At 36.8% G+C, this 21372-nt stretch overlaps 1 protein-coding gene across 4 annotated transcripts in view; it reads left to right on the forward strand.

The window, feature by feature from the left end:
• Positions 1 to 21372, forward strand: part of GRIA2 (glutamate ionotropic receptor AMPA type subunit 2) — a 186360-nt gene that overhangs the window by 137206 nt on the left and 27782 nt on the right. For all 4 annotated transcript variants that reach the window (XM_004382036.1, XM_004382035.1, XM_004382037.1 and 1 more), the window contains exons 7-12: positions 9669 to 9836; positions 10097 to 10201; positions 10863 to 10973; positions 12405 to 12611; positions 13093 to 13463; positions 17605 to 17803. In XM_004382036.1, the coding sequence (XP_004382093.1) occupies positions 9669 to 9836; positions 10097 to 10201; positions 10863 to 10973; positions 12405 to 12611; positions 13093 to 13463; positions 17605 to 17803 (1161 nt within the window). The remainder of the gene's footprint in view (positions 1 to 9668; positions 9837 to 10096; positions 10202 to 10862; positions 10974 to 12404; positions 12612 to 13092; positions 13464 to 17604; positions 17804 to 21372) is intronic.

A 21372-nucleotide genomic window follows, 5' to 3' on the forward strand; every position in this document is an offset into this window, starting at 1 on the left:
ATGTCATAAAACAATATGTGTACTACTGTTTCATGAGAAACTATTTGTTCTGTAAGCCTTCACCTGAAGTACAATTAAAAAAAATTAAATAAAGTAGGTGCTTTACTCCTCAAAAAAAAAAAAAAAATTCAAAAAGAGGTAGATGATTTGCCACTATCTTAACAACATTTCACAAGTCTTCTCATTTTTAGATAGATGTTTAGTGTTTTCAGCATCCGCAACAACAACATGCAAGCTATGACTGTTCGTTCTAACGTTTCACACAATAGCCTCAGTTCTGCTTCTGTTTCTGGGATACCCTGCTGGCGCTAAGGAATCCAGCAGTAAGACCCCACTGACACTGGGTAGCCCTTTACAGAATGGCTTCCCTACAAGAATCTCGTTTTACTCTGGAAACCATTTAAAACACAGACTCAAACTTTATTAATTGCTGTCCTAAGGGAGTGATTAGGCACTTCTGAAAATAGTATAATCTTTTTCAGTCCAGTAATGAGTCCCTTATATTAAATAGTACCCTGGGGACCAGATGGAATTAATTCCGCTTTTTCGGTGTCTTAACTGACCAGAACCACAGCTGACACATTGGCATCCCAACTCCTAGTATGCAAACACTTTGCCACACCACAACCTGGAGACTGACAATGCTTAGTTCTTTGTATTTTGTAGTTTTAAAAAAGTGTATATGTGACTGAAACAAACTCATAAATTGAAAATTCTATATTGATAAAATTATGTATTGTATACAATTTTATAAAATAGTTAGCAAAATAATATACCGTTTAAATATACGTTACATCATTTAAGACATAAAGATGCATGACTAATATTTGTAATTATCGCGCAGGATATCTGGGCTATTTGTCCTTTTGTGATTGACTTATTTCCCTCAACATAAAGTCCTCCAAATTTATCCATGTTGTGAGATGTTTCGAAGATTCGTTATTGTTCTTTATCATCACATAGTATTCCATTGGGTCTATGTACCATAGTTTCTTTATCCGTTCACGTGTTGATGGGTACTTAGGTTGTTTCCATCTCTTTGCTATTGTGAATAATACCTTAATGAACATGGATGTGTCTATTTGTATGACGGCTCTTATGTAGGTAGGATATATTCTTAGGAGTGAGATTGCTGAATGTCATCATATTTTTATTTCTAGGTTTTTAAGGAGGCACCATATCGTCTTCCACAGTGGTCATACCATTTTGCATTCCCACCAGCAGAGCATAAGAGTTCCAATCTCCCTGTAACCTCTTCAACGTTCGTTATTTTCTGTGTTTTTGATTAGTGCTAGTATTGTTGGGGTGAGACGGTATCTCATCATAGTTTTGATTTGCATTTCTCCAATGACGTACGATCCCGAAAATTTCCTCAGGTGTCTGTTAGCCACCTGAGTGTCTTCTTTGGTGAAGTGTCTGTTTATATCATTTACTCATTTTTTAATTGAATTATTTGTCTTTTTGTTGTTGAGATGTTGAAATATTTCATAAATTTTAGAGATTAGACCCTTGTCGGATATGTTGTAGTCAAAATTTTTCCCCCGGTCTGTAGGCTGTCTTTGTACTCTTTTGGTGAAGTCTTTTGATGAACGTAAGTGTTTAATTTTTAGGAGCCCACAGTTATCAAGTTTATCTTCTGGTGTTTGTACGTTGTTAGTTATGGTTTGTATTGTATCTATGCCATGTATTAGGGGCCCTAGTGTTGTCCCTGTTTTTTCTTCTATGATCTTTATTATTTTATGTTTTATATTTAGGTCTTTGATTCATTTTGAGTTAGTTTTTGTGTATGGTGTGAGGTATGGGTCCTGTTTGTTTTTTTACAGATGGACATACAGTTATGCCAGCACTATTTGTTAAAGAGACTGTCTTTTCCCCATTTAATGGAATTTGGCCCTTTGTTAAATACCAGCTGCCCATAGGTGGATGGATTTACATCTTGGTTCTCAATTCTGTTCCACTGGTCTATCTGTCTGTTTTTGTACAAGTACCAGGCTTTTTTGACTACTGTGACTGTATAGTAGGTTCTTACACAGGTAGTGTGAGGTCTCCCACTTTGTTCTTTTTCATCAGTAATACTTTACTTATCTGAGGCCTCTTCCCTTTTCATATAACATTGGTGATTAGTTTCTCCATCTCATTAAGGAACGCTGTTGTAATTTGGATCAGGATTGCATTGTATCTGTAGATTACTTTGGGTAGTATTGACATTTTCACAATGTTGAGTCTCCTTATCCATGAGAATGGTATGTTTTTACATTTTATGTAGGTCTCTTGGTTTCTTGCAATAGTGTTTTGTAGTTTTCTTTGTATAGGTAGGTATTTTATGTCAAGGGTTAGTTTTATTCCTAAGTATTTTATCTTTTGGGGACTATTGTAAATGGTATTGATTTCCTTTTAAAAGTTCTCTTTGTTGGCGTAGAGGAATCCAACTGATTTTTTGTGTTAATCTCATATTCTTCTACCTTGTTGAAACCTTTTATCAGTTCCAGTGGCTTTCTTGTGGAATATTTGCAGTTTTCTTTGTATAGGATCATATCATCTGTGAATAAGGATAGTTTTGCCTCTTCCTTACCAATTTGGACGCCCTTTATTTCTTGGTGCCCTGGTGGTGCAGTGGTTAAGAACTTGGCTGCTAAACAAAACGTTGGTGGTTCGAATCCACCTGCTGCTCTTTGGAAATCTTATGGGGAAGTTCTAGTCTCTCCTGTAAGGTTGCTATGAGTTGGAGTCGACTCGAAGGCAACAGGGTTTTTTTTTTTTTGATTGCTCTAGCTAGGACTTCCAGCACAGTGTTGAATATGAGTGGTAATAAAGGCATCCCTGTCTGGTTCCCATTCTCAAGGGGAATGGTTTCAGTCTCTCTCCACTGAGAATAATGTTAGCTGTTGGTTTTGTATAAAAGCCCTTTATTATGTCGAGGGATTTCCCGTATATTCCTATTTTGCTGAGAGTTTTTATCAGGAATGGGTTTTGGACTTTGTCAAATGCCTTTTCTGCATTGATTGTGAAGATCATGTGATTCTTTTCATTTATTTTATTTTGATGGGGGATTACGTTATTTGATTTTCTAATGTTGAACCATCCTTGCATACCTGGTATGAATCCTACTTGGTCATGATATATAATTTTTTTTGATGTGCTGTTGAGTTTTATTGGCTCAAGTATTGTTGAGAATTTTTTGACTGTATTCATGAGGGATATTGGTCTATAGTTTTCTTTTGTGTGTGTGTGTGGTGTCTATCTTTGCCTTGCTTTGGTATCAGGGTTATGCTGGTTTCATAGAATGAATTCCAGAGTGTTTCTTCCTTTTCTATGCTCTGAAATAGTTTCACTAGTATTGGTGTGAGCTTTTTTCTGAATGTTTGGTAGAGTTCTCCCAGCCTGGGCTTTTTTGTTTGTTTTGTTACATTTTTTTAATTGTTTCTTCAGTATTTCCTTTTGTTATGGATCTGTTTAGTTTCTCTACCTCAGTTTGTGTTAGTTTAGATAGGTCGTGTGTTTCTAGAAATTTGTCCCTTTCCTCTAGGTTTTTAAATTTGTTGGAATATGAACAGAAATTTTTACTACAAGATTTCTCAAGACCTTAACATGCCAGTGTGAGAATTGTTTTTTGAACACACTCAACTGCAGAACTCTGCTTTTGTGGAACAGAATAGTGGTCTTCAAAAACATGATTAAAACAAGCCTATTTTCTACCAACACAGATAGTAATAAAAGAGGGAAGAAAAAGACAAAAAGAAACCTGCTGGTCAATAACTTAGCATATTTTACAATTTACCAAGATTCTCTTTATCTATACATACACGTATTTGATGTGATATTTTGCCAACTAGGATAACAAACGGTGCTGGTGTGCCTGGGACTAGGGGGTTTCCCAGGATTTGAGACCTTCTGTTCTAAAACCAGGACAGTTCCAGGTAAGCCAGGAGAGTTGGCACTCTCATTACCTGAGAGCCAGAGGTCTGGATTCAAATTTCATCTCTGTTACATTATTTTTGTGACCCTGGATAAAACAAAACTTTATAACTTGGAGTCTTCGTCTGTAAGATTCAAACAAAAATATTGCTGCACGGGACATTTTTGAAAGAATTTACTAGGAAACTAGCCAGCTCAGGTTTGGCACATAGAGAACTAGACAAACGTGAATTCTCTGTTTTTCTTTACTTATCTTTTCAAAATTCCTGTGAGGTAGACGGAACAGACATTGCTGTCCTTATTTTACCTGTGAAAAACCTTAACTCTTTGCCGTCAAGTCAGTTCTGACTCATGGCTACCCGATATGTTACAGAGCAGAACTACTCTAGGATTTTCTTGACTGTTATCTTTAAGGAAGCAGATCATTGGGCCTTTTTTCTCTATGGCACCAGTGGGTGGATTTTAACCACCCATCTTTAGGCTAGTAGTTGAGCACAAGCCATTTGTGACATCCAGGGACCTTTGAGAAACCTTCAGCTTAGATGATTTTGTTAACTCGCTCAAGGCAAGAGAGCAGAGTTTACACCCTATCTTCTGAGTCCCTGGATAGAGAAATGGCTAATGTGCTCAGCTGTTAATCAAAGGTTGGGGGTTCATGTCTATGCAGAGGCACCTTGAAAGATAGGCCTAGAGATCTACTTCTGAAAAATCAACCATTGAAAACCCTATCCATCACAGTTCTATCCTAACACATGGGGTCGCCATGGGTCAGAATTGATTTGATGACAATTTTTTTCCCCTGATATTCTAAATGCAATGTTCTCTAAACTGTGCTTAACTAAATGTCAGCTGTCAAGGAAAATGTAAAAAGTGGACATCCATAGAAATTTTGCAACACTTTTATAGAACCAAAAGTACTTCTTATGTGAAGGAATTTTTTTTTGTTTTTTCATGCTGTGGGTAACGTATGTTTAGGAATAGGTGCAAATCATTATGATAATCCATAAAACTTTATATTGGAGCCTATCTGTCCTCTTTGTTTACTCATTAAATTGGGAAGCATACACCTACCCTCTTTATATGCTTTGTTTGTTTTTGTTTATTTTTGCTTTTTGGCTATCAGAATACTGTTTTGGGGTCTGAGTGATTACAGCAATGTGTTACTGAATGGTTTGTCTGATGACTATTGGACATAAGAAACATGTTTAAAATGAGTGTTTCATCTTACTTTTGAAAAATAAGTCTCAATAAATATGCATTTAGAATGGAATAAAAAGTGCATTTGGAAAATGGACTATGAAAACATTTTCCCATGTTTCTTCTTAAAATGTGGATATGGTATGTTTGTGATATAGCTCTGAAAAACCTAACGGCTCCCCACTGAAATATAAATTTCCAAACTCAGCTGAGGAATTTCACAGAACATAAACATCATGGCAGAGATAAAACATTTGTTTTCAAAGGAGATAGCTACATTGCCACGATGTTCTCTTCAAATTAATTTACATCTAATTCAGTGAATGGTGAAGTAAAACTGACATATTTAACTATCCAGTCAAAAATGCAAACATATTTTGTTTAGAAAAATAAATGAGCCACATGTGCAGAACATAAACAAAAAGGAACTCTGGATAGAGAGGCTGCTAATTTTCTCTCAGCCCAGAATTGTGTTGCTATGATTGTGACTTTTAATTTAGAATGATAATGGGTTGGACTTGATTAGATTTGAACGTTTGAAAAAGGTAGGAAGGATTTTTCTTCTTAGTGTGCACATGCTCTGAATCATAATCATAATATGCTGCCTGGACCTAAATACTTTAGTTCATTCAACCTAATCTTACATTTTAATGTACTTCACCCATGCTTATAGACTTCGAAATCATTAAGTAGATGGCTTCATAGATTTCTCATAGTGATGTGAGCAGACTGACTCAGTGAAGGTTTTGGATTTTAGCTATTATCATAATTGCTTAATACAAATTGCAGTATTTCTTTCTCTCTCTCCCTCTTTTTTTGCATATCCTATGCATTTAATTAAAGTTTTGTCTCCTCTTCAGTGACCTAGACTTTATAGAAAGAATTACATTGGCAGTGAACTGAATGATGTGTAAGAAAACAAATTCGTCCACACTTTTTTCCTTTAGGAGAATAGAAACGAACGCTGAAGTGGGGTAGATATATCCTGATGTGATATTTCCTATTTGCTCTGAAAGTCTTTTATTAAATAGATGTGATTTAAAAAAATGCCCTTGATATAATACTTTTTTTTTAAAAAAAAATAAAATGATACAGGGATATTATACAATGTTTGGAAGAGAATGTTACCTCCCTGTATATTATAACCATTTTGGTTTGTTCTTTCTTTTTTGTTGAAAGGTTTTAACCATTTTTTTTTTAAGTTTTTGGTTGAAAATTTTTATTCTAATTTAGTTGCAATCATGTTTTTCACTTATTTTATTATAAGCATTATTTATGATGTTCTTAGCCTTTATCAGTATCACTTTTTAATACCTATGTAATAATTATTAAAGACAGTAAGCATAGTTTATGTAGATGTTCCCTTATTGCCAGAAATTTAGGTTACTTCCATTTTTGCATATTACAAATAATACTGAAATTAGTATCTTTGCATGAAAATTCTGTTTTCTTGGTAGAGGTTCCCAGAAATGGAATTTTGAATTCAGGAGCATAAGCTGCCTAAATGGATCTGCAGCATAGTATATGTAGCATCATTTCTTGCCTCTACAGCTTTAAAGGAAAGGGTTGTAGGTTTTGGAAGAAATGAGAATGGATTTTATCTGGATCTGTCTAGTTTGAAATGAAGCCCTTATGGTGCAGTGGTTAAGAGCTCAGCTACTAACCAAAAGGTCAGCAGTTTGAATCCACCAGCCACTCCTTGGAAACCCTAAGAGGCAGTTCTACTCTGTCCTTTAGGGTTACTATGAGTCGAAGTCGACTCGATGGTGATGGGTTTGGTTTTTTCAGTTAGTTTGAGAGACCAGTGGGAAACTCAAGTGGAGCCATCCTGGAGACACTAAATATGTAGAGAAGGACTCAGACATAGGCCTGCCGTGGCATTGCTTAACTAGTAGCAAATGAGGAGAAATTTTAGAAAGAAAATTTAGAGATATATCTGAATATCTTGTCACAGTACAGGAAGACTCACAATTGTCTCTTTCTTTTCTTTCTTCTTCCCTGGCTCTTTCATCAAGTTTTATTCATTTATATGATAAAATAAAAGCAATTCAACCAAACTAAACTAAATCATGCAAAGATTAAATGAATGATAACCTCACCCTCATCCATTTTAGCATAAAAATTGAGGCTTAGAGCATATCCAGCAACATGGAGGAGATAAATCACACCACATAAACTGTTTTCCCATTTGCCTTATTATAAGGTATTTCATATTTTAAAAAAAAAAAAAAACCTGAAACAAGACAAACGTTTGTTCACCATAGGACTGACTCATGACACTACAATAGGATATATTGCAACTGTCTGTTCATGCAGTAAAACCTGTGAAAGCCAGAACTTGGGTAAGGCAGAAACCTGTCAGAGAAGGAAAACGCAAATATTTTCCACTAATAGGGAGTGATAAAAAAGTGTTAAGACTGTAGCCAGTCAAAGGCAGAGAAATTGCCAGACCCGGAAAAACTAGTAAATCCTGTTGAGTTTCATCTCTCACAGGTTTCAGTGTATATTTTTTCTTTAGAAAGCACAGAGTAGCATTCTCAAAAGGGACCATATCAAGATCTCTGACCTTCCTTTTTTCCTTCCCATTTCTTCTTTCCTCTCTCTCTTTTTTTTTTCCTTCCTCCCTTCTTTGCTTCCTTTCTTTAAGTCTCTTCCGTTTGCCCGGTCGTATCCTGGACTCTGAGAGTTCAGTCTTGACAGACAAGTCCTCTACTAGAGAGGATAGAGAATACATGAGGAAGATAATCAGATACACATGAACACTATGATAAAAGGCAACACGGTCATAAGAAGGAGAGTTACTGGAAGTGGGCTGGACAGGAAGCGCATCACTGAGGAGCGAATGTTTGAGCGCGTGGATGGTGTTTAGAACCATGGACTGCCTTAGATCCCTTAGAGAAAGCAAGTGAGGGTTGATGTGGAGATGGAAGTTTAGAAAATTCCTCTCAGTGAATGTTTCTTTGATGGAAACAAAGAGATGGAAATCTGAAGGTGATGTGGGTCTAAGAAGTGTGTGTGTATGTATAAATATACACACACACACGTATATAGTCACATATTTTAAAGGTAGGGAATATAGCAGTTGGATTGTTGATAGAAATGATCTAACAGTGAGAAAGACAAGACTGATGCAGGATATTGAAGGAGTAATTGAAGAAACAATGTACTTAAGACGAGCGGGATGGGGGTCAATGCACAGCTGGGAGGTTGTTCTGAGTAGGAGTGTAGCCACCTCATGTGCCGTCTCAGGAGGGCAACAGAGACCATGGGGACCTTGGTAGAGCTGAGGTGAAATATAAGGGGGCGCTTGTATGATGGATTTTATCTTCCCTGTGACATGTAAAGCAAGATAATCACCAGGAATTTATAGGAAGAGAAAAATGTAAGGAGGTGTTGGAGTTTTGAGGAGATAAAATATGAAGTAGTCATTTTTGAGGGTTGATGAGCTCATTTACTAAGGAATGGAGGAGAATTATTTGGGAATATTAAAGGCCCACTTTTGAATTTCTGGTCAAGAATTTAGAGTGTCACAAAATCAGTAGGGTATTGCATTTTTACCTGAATACAGCTCCACTGTATTTTGAATACCCATAGATTGAGAAAGACTTCATGACGGAAATTTCCTCAGCATTCAGTAAAGCTTTTAGCTTCAACTACAATTTGTCATTAACAGCAGAAGCATCATACATTTTAAGAGACTGACAGCATATATACATGCACATCATACTACTTATTTACCACTGACAACTCTTGGTACACACAGCTTTCTTTTTTTTTTTTCCTTGCTTGCCCCACTGGGATCTGAATATCATAATTTGGAACCAATGTTATCACGAACTGTTAAAGCATGAGGAGGGTATAGAAATTATGAAGTTTGGTGATTCTTCTACTTGATTACCAGAATCACCTAGGGAAACTTGAAAAAAAAAAAAAAAAAGCACTCCTGAGACCACTACAGATATATGAGCATAAGGGGGAGTGAGTTAAAGCTCAAGGATTTTGAAGTAGACAGTATTCTTCTACACGGCCCTCATCAGGCATGAAGAAATATTTATGCGTTAATTTTATAATTTTATATTTCACCATAAAAACCCTTTGCTGTCGAGTCTAACCTATAGCGACCCTATAGGACAGAGCAGAACTGCCCCAGAGGGTTTCCAGGGACTGGCTGGTGGATTCAAACTGCCGACCTTTTGGTTAGCCGCCGAGCTCTGAAACACTGCGCCACCAGGGATGATATTTCACCATAGCAGGCTATAAAGCAATGCTCTAATGAGAAGAAACTGATAAGAAAAACCATTGGCACAATGGTTATGAAAACATCCCATTCAAGACAGCTGAGATGTTAACTTAATAGAATATATGCGGTCAAGAACATATTCCATTGTCTCACTGTTTAATGCTATTTCTCTTACATTCTTAGGTTTCTAGATGTTGAAACAGTATTTAAATTCCTGGATTTTATACAGTATTGTGTGGTTGGCAACTGAATACCAGTCAGTAGTGAGTTTCTAAATTTTCTCCCATTCCTATGAAATATTTGTGATCCTTTCCAGTATACTTCTGCCCTGACCTACGATGCTGTGCAAGTGATGACTGAAGCTTTCCGCAATCTCAGGAAGCAGAGGATTGAAATCTCCCGAAGGGGCAACGCTGGAGACTGTCTGGCAAACCCAGCAGTCCCCTGGGGACAGGGGGTAGAAATAGAAAGGGCTCTCAAGCAGGTAAGTCACTCCAAATGACTATTAACACCACTTAACATGACTATTAATGTTTGTTTTTCTGAATTAGTCATCCTTGTTTTATTTCTAAAGCTTAATATAAATGGGACTTTATTTCCAACTACACAAAGGTAGGTGGCGGACTGAAAAGAAACCTTAAAATGTAGTTTTCTTGGCTTGAGCTCAGTGAGGGTTATCTGTACGGTTTGTATCTTTGGCTGAAGTAAACTTATAACTGTGTCGCTTTCCCACTTCCTTGTTAGGTTCAGGCTGAAGGTCTCTCAGGAAATATCAAGTTTGACCAGAATGGAAAACGAATAAACTATACGATCAACATCATGGAGCTCAAAACAAATGGGCCGCGGAAGGTAAACCCTTTATGATTTAGAGGTGGTTCTCTCTGTGTGAGGAGATGAGGTAGCTAATCAATCCTCTCTCTCTTCCACGGAGTCCTGGGGATTTATATTCACATAGATAGAGTTAATGCCTTCCAGAAACAGATACATTTTTTAAATTTTTTTCTAAATCTAAATATATTCAATTCTGGTAAATACCAAAGACGTATAATTTACGTTAAAAGTAGAACTGTTGTCACTATTAAAAACTGGGGTAGGGAAATAGTTTAAGAGAAATAAAGAGCTATTGTTGAAAGTTTATGGTTCAGAAGCCAAAAAATAACTAGGTTCAAATATGCTTGTCACTTTAAAATTCAACATCTTTCTTTTCATTACAGCCCAAATACTTGTATTTTGATTTTACTTGTATTTCTTCATGATCACATTCAAACAAACAAACATTGGAGTTTATGAAAAGTGAACATGAAGAATAAGCCATTTCTAAATTTTTTTTTAAATAATTCCTTTCTGTTAATAATAGGTTCTCATACATAAAAGACACGTCCCTGTTTAGAGGGTAGCAAAGTTGATTTGGGTGTAATTTTGGATTCAGATGTGAATTTGAAAATAGTTATATGCTTTGCTAAAGGAAGGATTATTTACCCCTGTGCCTACTTGCCACAACGTTTTGCAGATTGGATACTGGAGTGAAGTGGACAAAATGGTGGTTACACTTACCGAGCTCCCTTCTGGAAACGATACGTCTGGGCTTGAGAATAAGACTGTCGTTGTCACCACGATTTTGGTAAGTAGCTACACATGCCTGTTTTTGCTTCATTTTTTTCCTCATAAAAAAATTGGTAAGGAAAGATTCTTTTTATATGTTAAGACGCCCATTAACTAGTAAGTGCTGCTTTTGCAATATTTTAATCATTTGTTGCATATTTACTCTGACAAAAGGACTACACAAGCTCTAACTAAAATGTTTACAAGTTCCCTAGCCTCTTTAAGACTGCAGTTTAGCTTGACAGGTAATTCTTAACCACAGTAGATACACAGAGGAACAATTAGAGAAAGCCTTGAAGAATATTCCTCGCATTTCATCAGGTACTCTACCTCTCTATTCTCATAGCATTCTGGGTAAGTGTCTATCTTTACATCTGTGACACAGTTTAATAATGTCTGCATCCTTGAAGGCAAGGATGATCTACCTTCTTTTTACTCCAGGTCTCAACACAATGCTTGGCATATAGCTAGTGGGAAATAAAAACATTTGGAATGAATGAGGTATCCAAACTTTGGATAGATGGAAGACAGGAGTGGATCATCATGACATGCTGGTGGGGAAATGAAATAGAAAATATGGGGCAGACTGATAGGGCATAATTTTGTGACAAACTTTTGTTTTACCCTGAGGATTACTAAGTAGTGAGTAATTATATGGGAATAATATGGATAGATTAAAAAAGGGATTTGGATAAAAGCTTTGAAATATCTTAGTGAAAGGTAGCCATTTGAGATGATGCCTAAATCAGCTAAGACTAGTGGCATTGAGAGGAACTATTCACTTAGACCTCAAGTATCTTTGGTGTCACTTTCTTCTAGAAAATACTGGGCTAGACTGAATCATGTTCCCATGGCGTCTCTTTCTTATGTTTACAGGGTGAAGCTACTATCTAGCTATCCTTGTAACATCATTCTAGGACATTATATTTCTTAGATGATGCAAGGCTGGAGTCTAGGGGTAGGGTAGAATCAGCACATTACCTTAGCAATGATTCTTGCTGCCTGCTTATCGTTGGCCATGAGCCTGATTTGCACATGAACTTTATCCCCTAGATCAGCAATGGCACAAGGTTTTGAGTGAATGCTGGTTCTTGGGTTAAAATAAGGATGTAGAGGATCCAGAGTGGAATAACAGATGTTGTACAGCATTCTTCCTGTCTACCTGTTAGGAATTATAAACATGACAAGGGGGCATGTCAGCTGTCAGTGCTTTGGAGTGTGATGTTTATTCTGGTACAGCTAAGTTCAAGCCATTTTAATGCAATGTACTGATAGACACTTGAGGACTTTCTTCAGAAGCATGATGATTACATTTCCCCCTAATGTTGTCTACCATTTATTGTCTATCATGTCTCTGCCTAACAGGTAATTATTAAGTCAGGTTATATTCAATGAAAGGAAATAATTACGTACGTGGTGTAGTCAGCTAAAACTCTGTCTTTCCATATAGGAATCTCCATATGTTATGATGAAAAAAAATCATGAACTGCTTGAAGGCAATGAGCGCTATGAGGGCTACTGTGTTGACTTGGCTGCAGAAATCGCCAAGCATTGTGGGTTCAAGTACAAGTTGACAATTGTTGGGGATGGCAAGTATGGGGCCAGGGATGCTGACACAAAAATTTGGAATGGGATGGTTGGAGAACTTGTATATGGGGTAAGTATAGTGCTTTTCATGGATTAAGTCATTAAATTTGAAGCGTTGTTGACAGAATGCCTCCCCTCCCTGCAGAGAACCAATGTCTAACGTCATTGGTGTCCCACATTACTCTAGGAATACTATCTTATTTCCTTGTGAACATTTGAAAGATTAGAGGCTAAAGCCAGAAGTAAACATGCAGATTAATTCAGATAGGATGCATCTACCTTTCATCTACCTGAAAGCTTATGGGTCATATGTATTGTTCAAAGGCTGCGTAGAGATGTAATTATCATGGTCAAGCCAGATGGCCGTACTATGTGTTTCTAAAAAGGAGGGATATTTGGGGAATAATTTTTCTTACTTATTTTTCACTGGGACCCTATGATAATAATATTGTCATTTCCCTGATTTCTCCCATTTTCATCTAATTATGTAACCATGATTTCTTTCTGATCATGACGCCAGGTACTATTACCTCCCTCTGTTTCCCTTACAGAAAGCTGATATTGCAATTGCACCATTAACTATTACCCTTGTGAGAGAAGAGGTGATTGACTTCTCAAAGCCCTTTATGAGCCTCGGGATATCTATCATGATCAAGAAGCCTCAGAAGTCCAAACCGGGAGTGTTTTCATTTCTTGATCCTTTAGCCTATGAGATCTGGATGTGCATTGTTTTTGCCTACATTGGGGTCAGTGTAGTTTTATTCCTGGTCAGCAGATTTAGCCCCTACGAGTGGCACACTGAGGAGTTTGAAGATGGAAGAGAAACACAAAGTAGTGAATCAACTAATGAATTTGGGATTTTTAATAGTCTCTGGTTTTCCTTGGGTGCCTTTATGCAGCAAGGATGCGATATTTCGCCAAGGTTGGTTACTCACCTGCTTCAACTTTGTGCATTTTAAGTCTCAAGTGGATATCCGTGATGTTTATAAATTCACTCAAAGAAGTAACCAGCTGCCGACCGCCTGTCCAAGGAGTCCAGGACTCCGTAAAGGACACGCTCTTACCATAGGCATAAGTCTGTGAAATACTTGAACAACGTTTTCTGGATGTTGATCATGTATTTCCTGGGTGAAATTATACACACCATGGAAAGGCTATAAAATGCATAAGGTTCCTATCATTCCATGCCTTCTTGGAGGGGTACCGTGTTTTTGCTGCATATTCTCATTTTACAGTCATCTGTGTGGTAATCCACAGACCTGTATATGGGAAAATGGGCAATGTTATTTATTCTCTACAAAAGCAACAACTTGGTGGACAAAACTTCATTGGCACACATCCCGTCTGTTTTATTTTCCCATGATTAGCTCATGAAAATGGTATGGTAGAGTAATTATGAAATGTATTTTTTTCAAGGTTAGGTTGCTGGTTTAAAAGGAATGTATGATAATGTATTTTCTAAGTTTCTAGAAATACATTGTAGGGTATTAATAATGGCTAATTCATTGCAAAAGCTTGTGCTATATTGAATAGTAAAACACACACATCACACGGTAAATTCGTGTACTTCTCTATTCTCATTATGGTATGCTAATCACTGTACCTATTTAGAATGTATATGTCACAAAACCGACATGGCCTTTGTTCATTTTACGTACATGAGTAAGGAGGACAGCCATATCTGTGTCTTTTCTTCCCAGGAATAAGTCCTACCATTTCTGTCATGATTACTTCAACATTTACAGTGTTGATGGTTATCAGTCTGCTGGGACATTTTAATTTGGGCTCTGTTGCCCTTCTCAGATTCTATGAGATAGTGTAATAACTAGTGAAGGGGGGCATTCAAATATTATTTCATTACATCATTACTTTTTGAGCACTTTTAGGGATAACAGGTGATTAATTTCAGAAAATGACATGAGAAGATCAAACATTTTCAATATAGTCCCTCCACTGAGATAATGGAAATATATAGGCAGAAATTATCAATGACTTACTTCTTTGAGAGTAGGGCACTTTCTTTTTTCTTTTTCTTTTAATAAATTATATGGATCTAAAAAATCTTGGTTCCAACAGATTAACTATAGCTTCTTTATGAAACTACATCAAATTAGAAATATGCCAAGGTATTTGAAAAGCCTGTCTGTCTATCTATTTGCCTATCTAATCTCATTATGATGACTTTCAACAAAGTATTAAATTGATAGTTTCATCTGTATATTTAGTTTATCTGATTTCAGTTACAGACAGAAAGGGAGCTTTCTAATACTAAGGAGGAAAAATAAAAACCTAACCGAATTGAGGTCTCAGAGAATATTCTGGTCTATAAAATATTGATGAAATGAATCACCTTTGGCAAGAGGGTTGCTGACATATATATATAATGGTACTGTAATTCTGAGATGCAAAGCAGTTATCCTGGAGTGAAATCAGTTATGCTCTGCCATTTGGCTAAGTAGGGAGAAGTGTACAGGGTTCCTCGTAAAGTAGCCTGTATTGTTCCCGTGGATGGACCCTTAGTTCTGTTTGCTCCGCTCCTCATGCGTCAATGCACTGCAGGTAATTGTTTGGTATCCGGTGCTTGCCAAGGCGCGGGAAACATGACTGCATACAGGGAGTGGGGCACGGGGCACATTTAACAATCCAAGTGTTATCGCAGGGTCCACCATGACGTACAGACATCTAATTTTCAATAAGCCTGCTTCCTAAAATATGGCCTTTTTTCTCTGCATTTGGTGTCATTCATGTGTCATCATTCACTGCAATTTTACATGTAGTAACTTTTATTTTCTGGCAAGACAAACAGATTTTTAGATAAAATATTTTTTTGTTGCTATGAGTTGATTTTTTTTTTTTTTTTTGCCTCAGAATATATATGAGTGATATGTTAAAAAAATTTAAGGGTTATATATCTTTCTATCTTTGACTGTACGTTGTGTGTGCGTTTAAAAACTGAGGATAATAAACACTACTGACCAATTCAGAAATTTTTTTTAAGGAACCAGACCATCGTTTTTTAGAATTCAGTGTGGGTTATTCCAGTTTAGAAGAGCCGAGTAGCTTGTCGTTGAAAAACAAGCATGAAATGCACAGATCACATTAGAAACGCTGTTTAAAACTATTTAAAACTATTTATCTTTTCCAAGTAAAATATAATATGGAATGATATTAGCAGTATTAACAGAGCACATTTAAATTGTAATCTAGAATGATGTACTGAACTAATTGACTTAGTCATTTAGGTGAAATTAAGTTTAAAATATCTGACAGTTTTCTGAAGAATAAAACCACAGAAATTATAATAGCAATCGACTGTAAGGAAGATTGTTATTCACCTTCTTGCTTCTGTTTTTTTCCTCAATATCTTTTAAGGAATTGAGTAAATGTAAAAAGTGTATATAAATACCTGCCATTGTTATGGGATAAATACGTGTCTAAATAAGCGGTTTCCCAAATTTAAAATACACTTAATATCCTTCGCAGAATTAAGTGAAAGTGTTTAATTTTTTCTATCCTATCATATTTATTTTATTATTTGCATCCCTATCCCTTAGAGACTTTGTGATAAAGGCTATTAATTATATTCTCTTTTTTTCATTGCTATTCTCTCTCTCTCTCAGCAACCAAAGTTTTTATCTAAAGAACTTCTGAAGTAGTCCCTCTTCTTTTTATTGATTGCTCAAGTAGTTTATTCCATAAACATTTTCCCCAAAAGTTAGATATAGTACCTGTGTTTCATCAGAAGTTCATTCTCTCCTGTCAGTTGCCAGGAACTTTGATTTAGGTAGTAAATTACCATATTTTTGGTATTTGAATTTAAGAAATGTTACCTCTTCACTATAGCAAGACTAACTGTTAGGCATAGTAGTTATGGGATAAAGAAAATACTTATTTCATTGGCTGTTAATGTTACTCAAATGCCTTAATTATGTGCAGAGGCCGACCAGATCTTTCAAAATAATAGAATATATATATGCATGGAGCTCTGGTTGTGTAGTGGTGAAAGGGCTGATTGTTAACTGAAAGGTTGGCTGTTCAAACCCACCAGCCACTCTGTGGGAGAAAGATGTGGCAGTCTGCTTCCGTAAAGATTACAGCCTTGGAAATCGTATGGGCAGTTCTACTCTGTCCTATGAGGTCACTGTGAGTCGGACAACTCCATGGCAATGGGTTTTATATATATATATTTCCGTACCTACATATTTATATTTATCCAGACTTTTAAAGTAAATTATTTGGGAATTATTGGCTTTTGGAAAGTCTTTTATGTAAGAATTTATAGTCTTTAAAATTTTGTTGTTTATTATATTTCCAAGTAGGAATTTATATCTTGATAAATGTTAAACATGTCTGGTTTGCTTTTCTTGAGTTTTCTTTTTCTGGAGCAGGAGGGGACACAAGGAACACAATGACAGCAATCCACGCCCTGAAGCGTCAGCTTTTTGTTCACTAAGAATTATATTTTGTATCATACCTTTGTAGTATCATTTATTTTCTGTCCTACATTCTATCTGATACTTACGTTTTTGCACACACAAAAACAAAATGAAGTTTTGGGCCATTTTGAGAGTTTTGGAACTTTATTGGTTCAATGAAATGGAGGATTTCTTCCATGCTTAAAGTTAAAAAAGAAAAAAAAACTTTTAAAAGTAATTGATTTTATTTGTATATGTTGTATTGAGTTTGGATACTGATCTAAGATTCTCTTGTTCACATCTCCTTATGGCATAAGTGGATAAGTATTATCAGTATTGGATGGAATATTTGGAGAGTTCTTGAAATTGCTTCTTTACAGGACTTCATACCATAAACTATTTGGGCATTGTAACTGTGAAAGAATGCCGGGAATCTGCTCTTCGGCCTGTGTGTGCCATTAGATCTCGCTCATCTGTTCTCCTTGCCCAGAACGTTCAGTAAATTCTGGTTACATTAACTAGCAGATACGTGGAAATGTATAAAACGAAATTTTCCCCTGTAAGCCAAGATTTGCATAAAACTGCTAAACTGATTTTCTGTTAAGTCATTCATTTCACGTTACAAATGCATTTCATACTTGTTATTAGATCCCTGTCCGGCCGCATTGTTGGAGGTGTGTGGTGGTTCTTTACCCTGATCATAATCTCATCCTACACGGCTAATTTAGCCGCCTTCCTGACTGTAGAGAGGATGGTGTCTCCCATCGAAAGTGCTGAGGATCTTTCGAAGCAAACAGAAATTGCTTATGGGACACTAGACTCCGGCTCCACGAAAGAGTTTTTTAGGGTAAGAGATTTCTGCTTTTGTATCTTCTCATTTTGTTCTTAAAGTTTATCCTCTCTAAACTTTGTCCCTCCTTGTCCCTCTTAAAGCTACTATGTGAAAGTAACCATCTCTTTGCCTCTAATTCTCTCAGTTTCTGTCCCTGTCCCTTCCTGTTCCTCTCACTGTCCCTATTTTATCCCTGTCTCTATCCCTATTCTTAGCTCTATCTCTGTCCGTTTCCTAAGTCCTAACTCCTTATGAGAAAAACCATAAATGTTGCAATGAAATCACAGTTTTTGAAAAATTGATTGCCCTTTTGGAACAGAATAGAATTAAAGAAAAGTTTATATTATTTTTAAATAATAGGATGTTGTTTTTGTTTTCAAATAAGCATGACTTCGTCTAACTTACATAGTTTACAGTTGAAAAACTCACATTCAAACCATTAGGTTAATTCTGTGTAAGGAAACAGATTATGTTCACATGGGAAAATTTTGAATCTTCTGTGCAAACTCTTCAAAGGAAAAGCTAACTTTTAACTTCCTGACTTTCAAAATAGGTGCCATCATGATGATATGTCTATTAAGTGTGTGTTTTTTTTTAATTTGTGGCCTTTTGTTCTCTATTTATTGGATAAGCCAAGGGCCTAATGTTGAAATATTTTTCTTCCATTTTACTATTGTCTGTATGTAAGAATTCTTTCTATTAAAATGTTTAAATGGAGCTAAATAGCTTAGATCTCAAGCCAACATATATGACATATGACAATTTTTGATAATCCACACATGTATCCAAGTCTGTTTGGGTCTACGATACCCTAGAATTAGGATGAAGAACTCAAATTGAGCAAATGTTGAAGAAGAAATTATAATTTGAGGGCTGTTTCATGCTGCATTGCCTCTGGTCTGTTTTCCAAATAACTTTAGGTGGACTGAAGATGCAATAAGAGAAAAGGTGCTGGGGCAGAATCACAGCGTCGAGACATAATAACTTGGGTATATGTGGGACCTGCAAGATCTTAATGATTTCGTTAGGTATCTTTTAAGTTCAGATGTACGGTCAATCTGTCAGCAGTTTCTTAGACTTTAATGCAGTTCTAAGTACAAATGTTATAATACTGATTTGCTATTAATGACAATGTACGGTCACTTTTGGACACACATATGATATAGCATAGTGTTCTAGCTTGATCAAAGCAGTAAGTTTATTAAAATAAGTTACAATATTGCCTGGTTCCTCAGTGGAAGTGTATTTTGCAGTATTTTGATTACTTTGCACCTCAACATGACTTGCTTTTATCTTATGTGTATGCTTTGTTATTAGCGTTCTTCCCACTTGAAGTGAGATGTATGAGGGAGGCAGGAGCCTGTTATATCAGGGTTTACTTGGTGCCGCTTATGTTGATTAAAATAATCCTAATTGTTGCCAGTTAATTTCTTCTAGATGAGTACGCGTCTGTAAAGTTACTGTCTTTAGCTTGTGAGGCGCCCCGGTGGCACACTGGGTAAAACACTCGGCTGCTAACCAAAAGGTCAGCAGGTTGAAACTACCAGCTTCTCCGGGGGTGGGGGGGGAAGATGTGGCAGTCTGGTTCTGTAAAGATTTGCAGCCTTGGAAACCCTATGGGGCAGTTCTACCCTGTCCTATAAGGTTGGTATGAGTTGCAATGAACTCGACAGTAGTGGGATTTTTTATTCGGTTTTTAGATGACGATGAACTGTTGTTGTTGGATGCCCTCAAGTGAGTTTTTGACTCATAGTAACCGCATGTGACAGCCACTCTGCGTGAGAAAGGTGGGGCAGTCTGCTGCTATAAAGAGTACAGTCTTGGAAACCCTATGGAGCAGTTTTGCTTTGTCCTGTAGGGTTGCTGTGTGTCGGAATCAACTCGATGGCAATGGGTTCAGACAGCAATAATGCCAACTACTCTCTTTAGCACATTTACGTTTATAGAGCTTCTGTGTATAATTTAACTCAATCGGTCATAGAAACATTTGCCTAGATCACCAAGATTCCAGGGTCAGTGTGCTCCAATTCTCTAGTAGCCAACATGCGAAGACTAGATGACTCTGGGCAAAAAATGCAGTTCCTCTTGTGTTTCTTGTTTCACCTGCACTAAGCCTGAGGAAATCTTGGTGTTAGTATGCAATGTGTTCGGTGGCTACATACATGCTCCCATAGGAATTCATAGTGTGCCACTACCCTAGAGTAATAGAGGAGTATGGGGAGTATTTAGTCAAACTGATAGCTTCTATTAGTATGGCTTTCCAAAGCAGTTTGTTTTATATTATCTGTTTGAATCTCACACTGTTTCTATGCAATCATCAGGACAATGATTTTTGTTGGCATTCTATGCATTTGTAAATTGAAGCTCAGTGAAATTTGGGGCTTTGGCCAAATTCAGGCATTTTTACCAAGGTCTTTTCCTTCTAACTAGGGTTTTACTTCTAGCCAGGGTTCTTTTTATAGGCAGAGCAAGGTCTCTAGATTTATCTCACTGCTTCCGTGTTCTGTTCTTGATCCCATCCATGTTTACTTTTGTAGTGCTAGGGTTTGGTAACAGAGACAAGAAAGCAGGAAGGCTCCCTCCCTGCCCTTATCTTTAGAGCCCAAGTGAGCTAGATGTGCTGCATGCCTTACCCAAGGTAGAAGCTCAGGCAGGGCCAAGCAGTTCCTCTCAACATAAGTCCAGGAGGAAGTATTGATGACTTGACATAAGCTAGGTCTCGGTGCATATCAGGTTGCAGCCAACTTCTCCTTATTTAGCAAAGAAGAGTGTGGGCTCAAAAGTGTTTAAATGGCACACTTGTTCTTCCACTTGTACCAATAAAAAGAAGAAATAATCACATCACATATCACCAAGGTAAACAGTAGCGTTTCATGTCAATTGCTCCATTCAAATATATGACATGATTGCCATTTGGGAAATTACATACACCCAGGTTTGCTTCTTAAGGTGGATTAAGTGCAGAGGTGCTGCTGGTTCGTGCATAATTAGGAGAAATTTTGCTAACTGTATTAATGTTTGATAATTGTGTACCTTGATGATAAAGTAAGGAACAATCTTATTTTTGCTTCTTACTCCAAAAATGTTTTCTAGGACACTGTGGCTTCCCAGTGATACACATTAAGTCTCATATATTTTCACATAAAGCTGGTTACGTTAGTATAGGGAGATTGAATAATATATCCCCTCTCAGGCAAAGCGTGTTGTTTAAAATGTGCTGCAGCGAATAAGAGACACTTTAACATGAAGGAATAATTTATTTTCTAGATTTTAATGAAAATAAATGAACTTATGAGCATCTCTTACCTTCTTCCAAACTAATGGATGTTGTTCTTTGCTGGAAAAAGTTTACAGGAAAAAAAATGAACAAAAAAAGACAAAAATGTAGAGAATAAACGTGCTCAGAGAACAGTATGAACGCACAGGCCCCACTCACACACAGTAGCAAGGCAAAAGGAGGTGGAAGACGGAGCCTTCATCTGTGACTCTTCTTGGAACTATTTCCAGCTTTCACATCTGCACTTCCTCGTTTTGTGGTTGCAATACCGACAATTTTCAGATTCTGTCCAGGTCTCACAGGTTCC

This window comes from Trichechus manatus, unplaced genomic scaffold, assembly GCF_000243295.1.
Source record: "Trichechus manatus latirostris isolate Lorelei unplaced genomic scaffold, TriManLat1.0 scaffold00089, whole genome shotgun sequence".
NCBI lineage: Eukaryota > Metazoa > Chordata > Mammalia > Sirenia > Trichechidae > Trichechus > Trichechus manatus.